Raw genomic sequence first — 13,970 nt, 5'->3', positions numbered from 1 at the left:
CTTACATTTTGAGCTACAATACTCCAAAATCTAAACTGTGTATAAAAGACATGAACACCAGGGAAGAATCCTAATTTTTGGAAATTCAGAAATGAGTCCCACTGAATGCTTTCGGGTGCCTTGGTATTTGAAGGTGACACCAGTTTTGACAAGCATCAACTTGAGGATTTTCTGCAGATGTGTGTCATGACAGCACAGGGAGATAATATCTGATGTCTGTGGCATTATCATCTTCTAATCCTTTTGACTTTTAGATGCAACACTACTTGTAGAGTTGCAGCTTTGTGTACTGAAGTGCGTTTTGTGTGTGTGTGTGTGTGTGTGTGTGTGAACTTCTCAAAGATAGGTGCCAGTTCTATTAGTTTCAGGGCTGCCAGTGTAATTACAACTTTAACCTTGAGGATTGTGCTCTGAGGAAAACACAGCGAGATTGCTTTTTATTTCATTGTTTCCCAAATAACACAGTTCATATTTTAAAGGACACAGAACAACAACGCAAGAACTGTCTGGACCAAGAGAAGCAGCACATTCATATCACAAGACAAAAACATCTTGACAAAATAGCTTGTTAAACTTTAAGGGGGGGCTTCTCAGAGTGATTGTTCTGTTTAAAGCTAGCCTGTTTGACCGTGTCTGATACCAGGTCTTCACTCTAAAATAAGATGAAGCACTCCAGCAAGTGTCAATTCAAATTTAAAGCTTCATCTCCACCAACTTTAAGCCTTAAAGAATGTTTATCCCAGTTTTCTGTTGGCGGCTCAAGGCTGTTATTCACAGCCACTCAGGCCATCAGCAGAGCCAGACTTAGTTTCACATAAACCACCAAAGCTAAAATGTACATTAGTCATACAATAACTACTTTTCTGCTCGATGACAGAGATTTAAACAGGGTGAGTAGATTTGACAGAGCTACAACAATACATGATTTTACATAATTTGGACTTGTTAGTTGTGCGGCAAGGCAGTTTTTTTTCTTGTTTCTAATTATCATGGTGCTTCAACTGGAGATTATTTTTCCCAAAAAGGGTGCAGTCTGCATAAAGGAGCATGGTTGTGGTGATTCAAAAGGTTGAATCTAATGATATTGAGAAACAATCCAAAGATTGATAGAATAATTCTACATTAAGACAGCATATAGAGAAATTGTTTCACATCAGTTATCATTGAGAGGCTTTGGAGAGCAGCCTAGCTCACATGCTAATAGCTGGGGCAGAGATTTTGCCAGCTGCCATTAAGAATAACTGTTTGAGAGAGCAATATCTTCAGTTTTGACTGAAATGTGGTTGAATTATTTATTATTATTTTTTTTTTTTACAGCATCTGGTTTTGTTTGGAGTGACACACAGACTTATGTGACTTGCTTTGCTTTCTTTCTCTACAGGTGCTACTGGTTGTAATGAATGGAAACAAGGTTAATAATGGCTGAAGAGCTTCTGCTTTGTGTACATGCTGCATATTGCTAAACATGATTGTGTACGTTTATGAATAAATAACCAGTCCCCTAAAGCATGATGTGCTTTGATTTTATAAAAAAAAAAAAAAAAAAATTGCATCAAGTAAGTGTACATATATACGTTTGTTTAAATGACAAGACCACTTTCTTTCATACTTCAAGAAATACAATGCATCTAAGTCAGAATTCATTTTATTTTTCATTGAACATATTTTTAAGTGGGAAACTGTTTATCGACCTCTTTTTTCCTTCTATCTACAGCGTAGTCTTACAACTTGATTGCATTGCTGGGTTACAGGGATGGCTGTCAAAGCTACCTTTTATTTTTTACCCTACATTTTCTTCTGCATGGTGCCTTTGTGACTTCACTCCTTCCAAAGCTTAGGTCATTTATCATCCTTGTGGGAGTTTCCTTCCTTTTCATCTCAGCCCTAATTTAGTCCCATCAACAATCTATCCAATTCTTCTGTGTCAAGCTGATTTTATGGAACTGTTCAGTTTTAGTCTTAGATACAGTGTCTTATCATTGCACTGCACATTTTCTGAAAAACGTCTTTATATTCTGTGAGCCAGTTGTTCCTCATTTGGAGGTCAGGCCCAACTTTCTTTCAAAGATTTATCATATCTATAAACATTTTCTGACACTGACCTTAAGTCTACAAAACTTGCAACCTCAAGCTTTGATCTTGCACAGACCTCAAACAAAAGCTCAGTGTTTCAGATGCAGTGCTGATGGAGCAGCGGGTACTGTTGCAATATTCTCGTCAGTCATTGAGAGGTCAGCTGAGCTGATGAGGTAAATAGAGTTGTGTTTCCATCTACTGGCCAAACTGTGGCACTGTACACCAATAGGGAAGAAAATATTCCAGCTTCTTGGGAGGTGAGATGAGGTGAGATAGCAATAACAAAATGCTGTTTATTCAAATCTGAAATCCTTCAAAGCATTTAATAAGAAAATACTCAACATGCTGACAGACCTAAACATAAGAGAATGCCATCAACATGGGCTCTGGGTTAATGTGCAACAGTGCTCGAGACAAGAAATATAAAAAGTTTGCCTTTATCCTTCTCTATTCATACTATACTAATGCATAAGGCACGGATTGCATCAAATGACATAATTTCTTATGTTCCCCTATAACATCTTTCGACACACTGCAACCATTCCTCAAAAACTGGGGAAAGCTGACAGTTATTCATTCATTTTACATGTTAAGTCAGCTGTAATGAGTCCTTGAAATCTAATGAAAAAGGTTCTGTTAGTGCTGTGCATATTTTGTTAAAGCATACTGGCAGAATATAACACTGTGTCAAGATAATAACAACAGACAAATTAAAGTACATTGAGAGAAACATGTTATTGTTAAATATGCAAGTCTGTGTGGGTGTACAGAAGGAAGTGGGGTGGGTGTGCAAAGAGAAACTGTTTAGTTATCAAAACACAGTCAGGTTGTGAGTGTCCCTGAGAAACTCAAATGTAATTTTAAGAGTTGTCATTCTAATTTTCAAATGGAAACAATCTGAAAACTGGAAATTTAGAAATGGAAATATTTGGAAATTACCTGAAAATTGTCGGCACCTTCAGAAGGATGAATAGTGGATTTTGTATTTACTACAGTGAAATGCAAAGTTGAAATACAGTTAAGGAAATTTGACATGTTCCATGTCATTTTAAGATAAGAAAATTATTCAGTGACATACACAGGATAGCATGTCGAATCCAAAAGGGGATTACAGTATATGCTCAAAGTTCAGCCCCTGCCCATGGTCCTGCATGATTAGAAACGACAATGGAATTCGAGTCCAATTATAAGCTGTTGTTCATGTCCAGGCAAGTGTTGAGCAGAGACGCAGTGAAAGGGCAGCTCTGTGGAGAATCTGCTCCCTCTATCTGTGTGCCAGCCTCTGGTGCAACAGTCTTAACTAACTCTGCCTGCGGCCCGTCTGGGTCACACTCTGGAGAGCAACTTACCATTTCAATAGTGATCTCAGATTCCTCATCTTTGAGGCCGGGAGAAGACATGGGGAAGTCTGACGAGGAAAGCTTGGCAAGGAGCGTCAAGTGGTCCTGCTCAGACCCAGACTCGATGTTGACACTCTTACATAACCCACACAGACTCTGTCGTGCCTCTTCCAAGTTTTGCTTCAGCTCAGTTTGCTCCTGCAGCAGCCGCTCTTTTTCATTTTTCTATTGAGAGGATGATTATAGTGTCACTTTTCACCATTCACAAATTCTTACCATGCTTGTTCTGGGGGAACAACTACAACTGACAATTATAAGACCACTTTATGGAGTTTGGCAAATACTGTTTTTTTCAGTTTCTTTATTTATGGCTCTGATTTCTGTTCCTTCACCCATTTAAAGCAGTTGGTATCCTTAGATGTTCTAAAAAATTAAGAAGTGAATTGCTGGAATAAAAAGGTTTTTTGTCTTGGCCCTGTCTTGAGGTCAGTGAATTTGTGTGGTGAATTGACTAGCATACTTACCAATATTTAAAAAAAAATATTAAGTTGTTATGTGAGATGGACCATCAGATACTTAACAGAACTATTTTGATCTGTATTTGTTCAGTTCTTACTGGTCACCAATAGGGGTCAATAGAGTTTACACAGTACCTGTAGCTCAACACAGACGTCAATTCAATAAAAATAATTTCCGAAAAACACTGGATGAAACTTACCAATTTTTTTATTTCACATTCTAACTGGTGTATACTGTCTAGTTTCCTTTTTCGGCAGCGTTGTGCAGCCACGCGGTTTTTACTTCGTCGACGCACGTCATGGACAAACTCCAGCTGATCTTGAGTCAAGTGATGGTGTCTCAGAAGCTGCTGAAAGGCACTCCGGCTAAGCGTTGAGATCTGTTCCACTGGGAACGGCAGCTGTATCTGTAGAGAACGGGATATGGGGTTAAAATGATTCTACTTAATATCTTCTTCTAACAACAATCAAACATTAGCTGTGTATCACAGTGACCTCTGCTGCTCTTTTGTTGTTGGCCTCAGTATCTCCATCTGTGTCCAAGTCTGAGTCATCCCCGGAGTTGAGTGAGGAGGACATATAGGGGCTCTTCTCTGACTGGGATTGACTGTCAGCACGTGGAACCGGGTCATCGCCTGTCCCAAGGTCCCTGAGGAAAGGACAGTCTCCAACACTGGAGCTCAAGTCCAGCTGCTTAAGCCAATGAAAGTCTGATGCCTTCGCCAAACTGTTTTGGTCCATGGGATCCAGGGGGAGTGGTTGAGCCTGAGATGGGCATAGGTCAGACCAAAATCCTTTTGCCAGATGTTCAGCCACCTCCCTCTCCACACTGCTCCTTTCTCCAAATCCCTCTTCATGGCTTAAAGCAGTTAGCGCAGGGTCTGAGAGATCACCTGAAATTCTCTGTTCAAGGCCAGTCTCACTCTGCTCTAATAATTCGCTGCAATTTTCTGCCTCTGATGTGTTAAGTGGACATGAAACAGGGTTACAAGTGGTTTCGGCACCAACTGTCTCTACAGTCTGTTTAACATCTCTTCCTGTTGCCTCAATGAGTTCTGGCAGATTCACATCTCCTGGGGTTGACAACTCACAGGGTAATCCACAGTCTGCCAAACTCAACTCACTTTGATTGCACACATCCCCAATCTCCAAAATGTCTCTTTCACAAAACTGAGAAGGATTATCTGTTTTGTCGGATTCAGAGCATGCATAAGACAGCATGGGGCACACACCATTTGTTGTTAAGTCCAGAGATAAGGGGGCCATTTGTGGCCCGCAGTTCTCCAAACAGAATTGTTCTCCTCCACTGTTCGTCTGATCCTGTGCACTCTGAGGACACTGTGATTGGAACTCTGTTTGTTCATCACCTACTGAAGGCACTGAGCTGTGAGGCTCAAATGATTTTGGTTGGCTGCTCTCTGTGCTAGAGCCAAAAGTGGTGCTGGGATCCCGGCTTCGACAACAGTTACGACGTCTGACCTCCTGAGAGGTTATTTTGCCTTCAGAAAACTTTGGGATGAGGAAATCAAAGCACGCTGACTCCAGGTCTTGAAATCCTAACACCTCAGCACTGCTGTGAACAGCATGAATGTTTTCTTTGGTGAAGAGCAGCTTTGATGTGTAGGCAAATTGAAGCAAAGGTTCAAACCCCTCCACTGTCACCTGTAGGGAAAAGATATACAGCAGTTTGTTGAGTCATGATAAAACTCATCTCAGTGTGACATGCAATAAAACTTGCCCACCTCAAAAAGTAGCAGACTACACTATTCGACAGCACAGTTGAAGGTCTGCTCAGAAATGTGTGACTATCATTTTCCCAAAACTTAGAATGTTAGAATGTAAACTTCAGTAACTCACAAACAAATACAATATCACAAGCTGTACAGTATTGTTGTCACACATATGTTGATGTGTGCAAAGACGCAAATTGGAATGATGATATTACAGAAAAAAACTGTGTGTTCAATGTGATAAATAATACTCAAGTCTTTTTGAATAATGCTTGGCGGCTGGTATTACAGCCATTCTGTAGAAGAGCTCCCTTCCTTTAGAGTGACTGAAGTGTGTTATTGATATCTTCCTGATTAAGAACTTCCATAAAAATTAATTGCCTTCTCAAGAACAAGAGCTGCCTTATTGCCAACTCAAAAAAAACAAAAAAACAAAACAAAACAAAACTTGGCCACTCATCTCTGAAATAAGAGCATCTAAATTCAAAACCTGCAAAGGTCAGTATTTCCCAAATCTTTCAGCCAGCATGACAACATGACACTGACCTCCTCAGGCAAGGTGATGATGGGATTCTGACCGGTGAAACTGGTAACCTTGCTGTGAAAGTATTCACTGCAGGAAGCCAGGACAGAACAGTGGGCCCGAAAACTCCTGTTTCCCACCACCACTGTCACGTCACACAGGACATCCTGCTGCCTTTGGTCATTCAGACACTGGAGAACATGGGCACTGTGCACTGCAGACTGGAAAGTGAACATTGACATGCGAGCGGCTTGGAGCGACATGGTTGTTACAACCTCAGCCTGTGTGTCAGAGGGATAGTCCAGTCAGAGCAGCATGGATCACAGCTGCAATCATTTTTAATAACTTCTGTAAATCATGAATACATTTTCCTTATACTTTATTTAACCAGAACATTTATCAGGACAATAACATAGATATGACTCAATAAACATCACTGTTTTGGGGATCAGTGAATTACCTCAAAAAATAAAACTGGAGGTTTCATGATTTTGTAAAACAACAACAAAAAAAGTGGCTTTGATTCCAACTGTGTTATAGCATCTTGTCTCAATACATTGAGCATTATAATTTGATTGTTATGAAGAGCAAAGGACTAAGAACAGTCATGTAAAACTATAACTCCTCAATGTGGGATCTTACTTATAATACAAGTTAGCTGAATGGGATGTAATCAATGTAACAGCAGTTTAATAATAGCACTACTTAGATTTATCAGGAAAACGTGCTTCAGTGTTTCTGAGTCATTATATGAAATGTTTTTAGTTAATGTTACACTTTACTGACTGTGACGAAGTATTAGACTGGTGAGCTTCTGGGTAAGCTCAGCCTGACCGGATTTCATTTTTTTTTTTTTTTTTTTTTTTACTCCTGATTTTGGCCAGCAAGTTGCAAAATGCTGACTCATATTTAGCCAAGTTACCCTGCTGGGCTTGGCGGAGAAGCGTAACAATATCGAAGTACTACAAGTCTCTAAAGGAGGAGGTCACGTTACAAACAAGTAACAACATTTCAGTGAAGACATGAACGCAACAGTCGTAAATATTGTCCAAAAAGGTAAAACTTGGGAGCTAAGCGAGACCGCTAGCTGCTAAGACACCGAGCTCTTCCTGCTCACGGAACAAAGAGACACAAAACCACTTTAGACGGAAGATTTAAGGTATTCATTTCAAAGCTAAAATGTCCACTGACCTGCCATGTTAGCTGTATGTGCTATCTTCCATGTGTAAATCTTGGATACTAATGTGTCAGGCCTTCAGGAGCCAGACTTCCCTCTGGTCATGTGACAATGTGGACCAGAAAAACCTCCGTGCACGGTTGTGCGCATGCTCAGTTGTCGGACACATAAAGCCATGACACAAGCCAGGGGAGAGGATTTCTTTCGTCATTCAGAAATTTTGACATTACATCACATTGATTAAAAATAGACAAATATTCTATTCAACAAAAAATCGCCCCCAAATTTACAAATCCACTCTGTCTCTCCAATGTCCATTTTGACTTTGTCCTTTTCCTGTGTGAGAGCAGTAGAAATGTCCTGTTTAATACTTGAAACACCTCATGATACCAATGTGATGAAAGTGCCCACATTATCAAAGATCCCCTTTGAATAATCGATGTAATTTCAGCATAGTCCAGCTTGATTTGCTGAAAAAGCAAGCAGAGGTCGGTCAGCTGGGGACAAGTAGCAGCAGCAGCAACAGCATATTGGCTTGTTGGGACGTCCTGAGTGATGAGGCACAGTGTAGTTAAAGGATTCTTTCATAGAAGAGGAGGTAGGCTTGGCAACTCTGGACTTTGCTCTCACTCACGGGCTGAACGCTTGTGTCGCTGATATGGAACCAGGAACCTCTAGGCGGCTCCATGTCTCCTGAAGAGAGTTGGTGGAGAAAATGAAAACATCAGGTGTAATGGTTCTGAGATTTAAAACATCAGGACCTTGGTAATTTTTTTCTGTGCACGTGTACACCTACCTCCTGCTGCTAGCATGTTGGCAGAGGGGTTAGGGCACTCAGGTCGCACTTTTACATAGGCTGTGTAATGACCCGACCTCATTGTTCCACTGTGCTCTACGATACCATACAAGCTGTACAAAATCCGAGCATCTCCTTCTGCCACCTGCTGTTTGGAGAGAACTTCCTTTTGGTGCTCAGAGTAAAATAATTTCAGAATACAAATTTACAAGTAGGTTTATGATTGTTGAAATACTGCAAAATCCTGATACTTACCTTGCATTTAACTGCACAAAATGGAGCTAGATCCAGAATCAGGGGGAATTGAACACTTCTATTCACCTTACAAATACTGTATCCATTCTAGAAGAGCACAACAGGCATCTCATTAAAACTCATAGACGATAAGAGCCTAAGGAAAAAAGACTACAACAATGAGTGTCAGTTGCATGTTATAAGTGCTTTGTTTAGTTGTTTTTTACCTGTTGAAATCTCTTCAAATGAAGGGTAAGCACTGGTGGTGGAGACGAGATAAGTATTTGCTTCAAGGCATCAGTGTAGATATTCTTCTTGGATCCTAAACAGAGCCAAAATAAAGGCAACAAATGATCATTCATGAATTCATTCATCTTCCACTGCTAATCCTAAATAGAAAAGGGAGCCACTTTAAGAAAGCAGTAAAACACAGACAAAAAGCTAAAGCTATACAATTGACTGCCGCATTTCTGACACTGTGCTGTGCAAAATCCATAAACAGGCCCAATTTGTACACCATTAGGAACAAAAGCACATTAACAACAGACCATGAAGGGACAGTCCACACACCTCCAGCTTTGTCTTTGTTCCCATTTCGTTTAGTGCAGGTGACACACAGCAAGCTGTTGTTCTGCGTTAGAGTTTCCACCTCTGTGAACTGAAACAGGGACGACTGTACTGAGCACTCCTGTTTCTCAGGGGCTGCTCTGGTAGCAAGTGTGCGGAAGGCCAGCTCTGGGTCTTGATTTACTACAGTGTACTCTTTACCCTCCAGGGGCTCATCTTCAATCTCCATGCCTTGTTCCACAGTGTCACAGTCCTTTATGAAGGCATCATCCAGGGTTACCTTCTCCATTTCGCTCACCAGCTCTGTGTCTTCCTCCACTTCCTGTTCCATGTCAAATGCTTTGCCATCATCTAAGATGTCGGCTTCCGAGTGCTGCTCCTTTGATAAGACGGTAAAACGGTTGCTGACTGAGTTGTGGTCAACAGCAGAGTCCTCACCGTCATCGTCGTCGTCTTCTCTCTCGTGGGCCATGTCGAGGTTCTTCACATCCTGCTCTTTGGCAACAGGTTCAACAGGCATCTCCTCACTCAGCGGGGCTTCTTCACTGGCCTCCCTGTCAGCATTTTCCCCTTCATTTGTATTTGCAGGGGGATCTGTGTGTTTGTTCTCTGTACGGCACGGAGACGTGAGACTGTCCAATGTCACTCTGCCCTCAAGCTTCTGCTGCCTCTTTTGATGCTATAGGCAAAGACAAGTAAACAATACAGACTATTCAGTTTATTCTGCACATTCATTCATCAAACAGATGAGAGATGACAAAGGAGAGCATTATCCTTTGTGTAAATTCACTGAGGTACCTTTGCTTGCTTCTTTGCCTGTTTCTTGGCTTTCTTCTGCTGGTACTTGCTTCCAGCCCCCGAAGGAATGTCATCATTATTTCCATTGGTCAGAGCAGGGCTGTTTCTGCCATCCTGGCTTGACTCACTGGTACTCTGAACTCCCTTTTTCTGGTTCTTCTTTCGATATGCCTAAAGGATGGGGTCATAAGAGGGCACATATGGTTGACTCACACAAAAAGTAATATGAAAAAACTTAAGAACAAAAAACATTAACAGGGCATTACCTCATCAGAAACAGGAAGAGAAAGGTCCAAAAACATTTCTGTGACGACAGAAACCTGCAGGTGTAAAGTAGAGCCAACTTAGCACGAGGCTGACAGGACACTGACAGTTCATTGTAAAGGGTGTGTCCACAATATATACCGTTTTGCATTGCTGACACATTATTGTGCTGGTCATTTCCCCACCAAATACTTGGTCAACAAAGTTTTTTGGAAATCCATTTTTCTCGTACTCTGAAATCAGAACTTCTTTGTCAGGGAACCACATTCAACTCTTAGATGTAATAAGACTGACATGACAGCAGGACGATGTGTTACAAGCTACTTGCCTTTAACTAAAGTTTTCAGCTCCTCTCCATCTGAGCTGTTCCTGGACTGTTTCAATGCCTCCGTGATCCCTGAGCTCACCCTCTGCAGACAGAAACACAATCTTAGAAAGGTAAAAGGTATATATTTTTAAAAAATCCATCTGATAAAACATTGCCAATATGAGCAGTCCCATGGGACAGCTATAATTTCAATCTCTTTACTCTCCAATTGCCAAAGCTTTTGTAAAAATTCACCAACTCACAGAAAGCAGCTTTTAATAGAGGGCTCTTTAAACATGCATTAATGTGTGTTAGGTTTCCTCAAATTATATTTAGAGTCTGATTACTTTAAGACTACCAATCCTGAATAGGAAATTAAATCTAAAGTGCAATATATTGCACTGCCATAAAGTTCTGCTAGCAAAACACTATACTTCAATTAACATGCAGCAACTTGGACCACTACATTGTTTTTTTTAATGTGTCATTTTTTGGCCAATGCGAAATACATGGAGATTTGTTTTTAGCTGAATGCATACTTTGATTTCCTCAGCCCGCATCCCATCGAGAAGATAGCGCAGCAGCTCCTGGCTATCCTGCTGCTGAAATCCTTTGAACCTGGCAGCTCTGCAGAAAGGAGGCAAAATGATGAACAATGTTTTATGCGGCTAAAATAGGAACTACATTTTAAGGACAATTTACAGCCGAGTTCCATCTCAATCTGTAGTTACACCTACTTTTTACAAACTTGGGTAAATAACTCCCGCGGTGTTACCACACCCCTCTTGGATTCCTGGATCTCATTGAGTAACTGACACATGGTCAAAGTCAGGGATCCAGGCTTATCTAACTGCACTTCGACAGGCTCCTGAAATTATCATATGAAATGTTTTTGAGTAATAACATTGTGCATAAAACATGAAAAGCAAATTTTTTAAATTATAAACAAACATTTGACTCACCAGGTTTGAGGAAGAAACAGGTTTAATATTTAGGCTTATTTTCTCTTTCGTCACTTCATTGAGAGTCTGTCGTAAGAGCTGTGTTTGAGAAAGATTCTGAAAATGACAATAAAATCAATTAATTAATACTTCTCTCACTTATTCCAATTTAATACTACTCTTAAACCCAAAAGACCCAATCATACCTGAATGACGGCATTAAAGAAACAGGTGTTTCCAAGGTTGCTCAACCCTTTTACTGAAACACAACCTTCATTTTCAGTTGTGCTGGACTTTTGTGAGTAAGCTACACTTCCTTTCTTGGTGTTTTTCTTTTGGTGGTTCTTGATGTTTTCTTTGTCCTCACTTTCCTCTGCCTTTACAATCTCTGTCTTCTGCTCAGATTCCACCAAGCTGTCTTCCTCTTTCACTCCTAAATAAAGAGGCATAACGTGGCAGACATATATATTATATTAAGAAATGCAACTTCAAAAACACATGTTGATGAAAATGAAATTACGACATGTACCACTGGGACCTACTTTTCTGTGGTCTCTTCAAGGGATCTGCAGAGGTTTGTTTTCTTAGATTGGTCACCAGCTGAGCCAAATGTCCAGTTCTGGAGTACTGGACCTCATCATCACAAATGTAACACCTGAAGGATTGATAACACATTCTTACACCCTGAATATATAACTCTCGTTTTAAAACAAAATATACTTTTTTTGGAGATTATTGAGAGCCTATCACTTTTGAAAGCCGTTTTTGTTAAATAATAAAATTAAAATTGCATTCTGCAACTTGTCTGTTTTAACTAACCAACCACTGAGTTCCCATTTTTCTTTCCGATGAGGTGCATGTACAAGCTCTCATGTCAGGATAAAAACTAATGCAAGGGACTCTTTGCAGATCTCATAAAAGAATGGCAAAAGGTAAAAAGCTTAAAGTGTTGCACAGTGACAATTTCTAAACGGTATTGAACCACTATGAATCTTGCAAGAGTTGGCTGTCAGGACAAACTGAATCAATGGGAATTGGGGGACTTTGGCCAGAGAAATCACCAAGAACCCAAAGGATATTCTCACAAAAGATTCAAAGGTTCTCCACTGTGATAAAGACCCTGCTGGAAGGACTGCCCTCTCAGTAGCACTAAATCAAATGGGCTTTTATGATAGAGTGGTTAGCTGGATGGCACTTTATGTAAAAGGCATATGACTTGACCCCCTGAAGTAGGTCTTTTAAAGGACCTCTGAAACAGTGGTTAAAAAGACTCTGGTCTGATGTGAAAAAACTGAACTATTTGGGTAGAACTCTATTGAACTCCACTATGTCTAATGAAGAGCAGAGGACTACGTGTCGCCTGATTACTACCATCCACACAGAGGAGCAAGGTTGTGGCAGCATCAATCTCAGACTGTGACTGAGAGATATTTGCCTTTTTCTTTGACAGATTTTTTACTTACTTTATTATTATTATTTAGATTTTTTTAACTAATGGGCAAATATGACAACTTCATTCTTTCACAACAAAATCTATAACCCAATTAAAAAAATGAGAAAATCAACTTCTGTATGTCTCTGTGTTGAACACAACAGCAACACACTCACCAGACACTCCAGTTGTCCATGCTGACCACTAGGCAATGTGTGTCTGACCGAGGAGTCTCATAATGTTTGATGGCATGCTTGTTCTCAGAGTTTCGTCCACATCCCTTGCATAAGAAATGACACCAGAAACTTAGCAAAAAAAAAGTCATTATATATTATCGAATACATTGTCAACATCTGTATAAAAAACTGTGTGGGGGAAAAAAAAAACAAAACAAACAAAAAAAAAAAAAAACACACTCTATGGCCACATTTCAAGCACATCCATATGGCTGGCGTTTCTTTTTCCTCTTCAGAGTCATGTGGCAGGGTCTCACTGTTTTCTTTATTTTCATCAGGATCACAATCCTGGCAAGTTGTCCAATTAGAATTCCCGTAAAGTTTTTTCAGAAGAGTTTGCTCTGTTCCCTTTTTGATGTGCCTACAGGATGGACCTGTGATTATAAAAAAAAAAAAGTTAAAATAAAATGAGGGAAAGTCATCCATGGCTTTCCACAGGTTGTCAGAAGACATGAACACGTTATATTTACCTGTCAGGTCAAAATCATCATCCTCTCTGGAGTTCTTGTCCTTTCCCCTTTTCTTTCCCATTATCACCTATTAACAATTAGATATGTGCTGAAATTAGACCCAGAAGCAGTGCTATTAGAGGATTACAGATGGACCAGATTATCATGGTGTTTAAACACAATTAAACATCACGTCATTCAGTGAGGAAAGAAGCCAAAAGTAAAGGTAGCATTAATCCCATCAACATCCTCATGGTCCAGGCAACTTACTGTGAAAGACGGAGCAATTTTCAGTTTCGTTTACTTTGTGTAGCTGGATTCTCTAATCTAGACATAGTTAAGTTACTTTACTGACTATAGTAGGTAAATGCTTGTCTTCAGGTTAGGAAACTGGTCTGCAAAGTTTAAAGTACTCCAAATTCACATCGCTGATTTGGCAGAAAAAAATGGGGGGAAAAAAAATTCCCAAGCTGACACATGCACGACAACGGAGGAACAAATTGCTGTGACACTCTTTCCACCGCTCCGTACGGGCATTTCCGGCGTCTGTCGTTGAGAACAGTCCGACTGGAAACAAAGCTC

At 40.3% G+C, this 13,970-nt stretch overlaps 2 protein-coding genes across 3 annotated transcripts; both read right to left on the bottom strand.

The window, feature by feature from the left end:
- Nucleotides 1-439: 439 nt before the first annotated feature.
- On the bottom strand, nt 440-7,496 carry LOC115053272 (transcription regulator protein BACH1-like). The gene is made up of 5 exons (XM_029517857.1): nt 7,379-7,496; nt 6,211-6,468; nt 4,430-5,596; nt 4,135-4,341; nt 440-3,641 (listed from the first exon to the last, which is right to left on the bottom strand). Exons 2-5 carry the CDS (start codon nt 6,448-6,450, stop codon nt 3,261-3,263), a joined length of 1,995 nt encoding a protein of 664 aa, XP_029373717.1. The 5' UTR covers nt 6,451-6,468; nt 7,379-7,496; the 3' UTR covers nt 440-3,260.
- On the bottom strand, nt 7,000-13,877 carry usp16 (ubiquitin specific peptidase 16). Of its 2 annotated transcripts, none has more exons than XM_029517855.1 (18): nt 13,659-13,877; nt 13,410-13,476; nt 13,120-13,313; nt 12,880-12,983; nt 11,814-11,926; nt 11,478-11,704; nt 11,293-11,388; nt 11,068-11,198; nt 10,870-10,957; nt 10,352-10,433; nt 10,165-10,256; nt 10,026-10,079; nt 9,760-9,930; nt 8,965-9,640; nt 8,622-8,716; nt 8,416-8,502; nt 8,161-8,308; nt 7,000-8,057 (listed from the first exon to the last, which is right to left on the bottom strand). In XM_029517855.1, the coding sequence occupies exons 2-18, from the start codon at nt 13,468-13,470 to the stop codon at nt 7,936-7,938; spliced, it is 2,541 nt and encodes an 846-aa protein (XP_029373715.1). In that variant the 5' UTR covers nt 13,471-13,476; nt 13,659-13,877; the 3' UTR covers nt 7,000-7,935. The 2 variants fall into 2 exon arrangements, with proteins under 2 accessions (XP_029373715.1, XP_029373716.1); XM_029517856.1 differs by having other exon boundaries at nt 8,161-8,305.
- Between the last annotated feature and the right edge of the window lie 93 nt (nt 13,878-13,970).

The sequence above is a fragment of the Echeneis naucrates genome, chromosome 13 (genome assembly GCF_900963305.1).
Source record: "Echeneis naucrates chromosome 13, fEcheNa1.1, whole genome shotgun sequence".
NCBI lineage: Eukaryota > Metazoa > Chordata > Actinopteri > Carangiformes > Echeneidae > Echeneis > Echeneis naucrates.
Note: the sequence above shows the minus strand (reverse complement) of the source record. Positions and strands in the feature narration are given on the sequence as shown.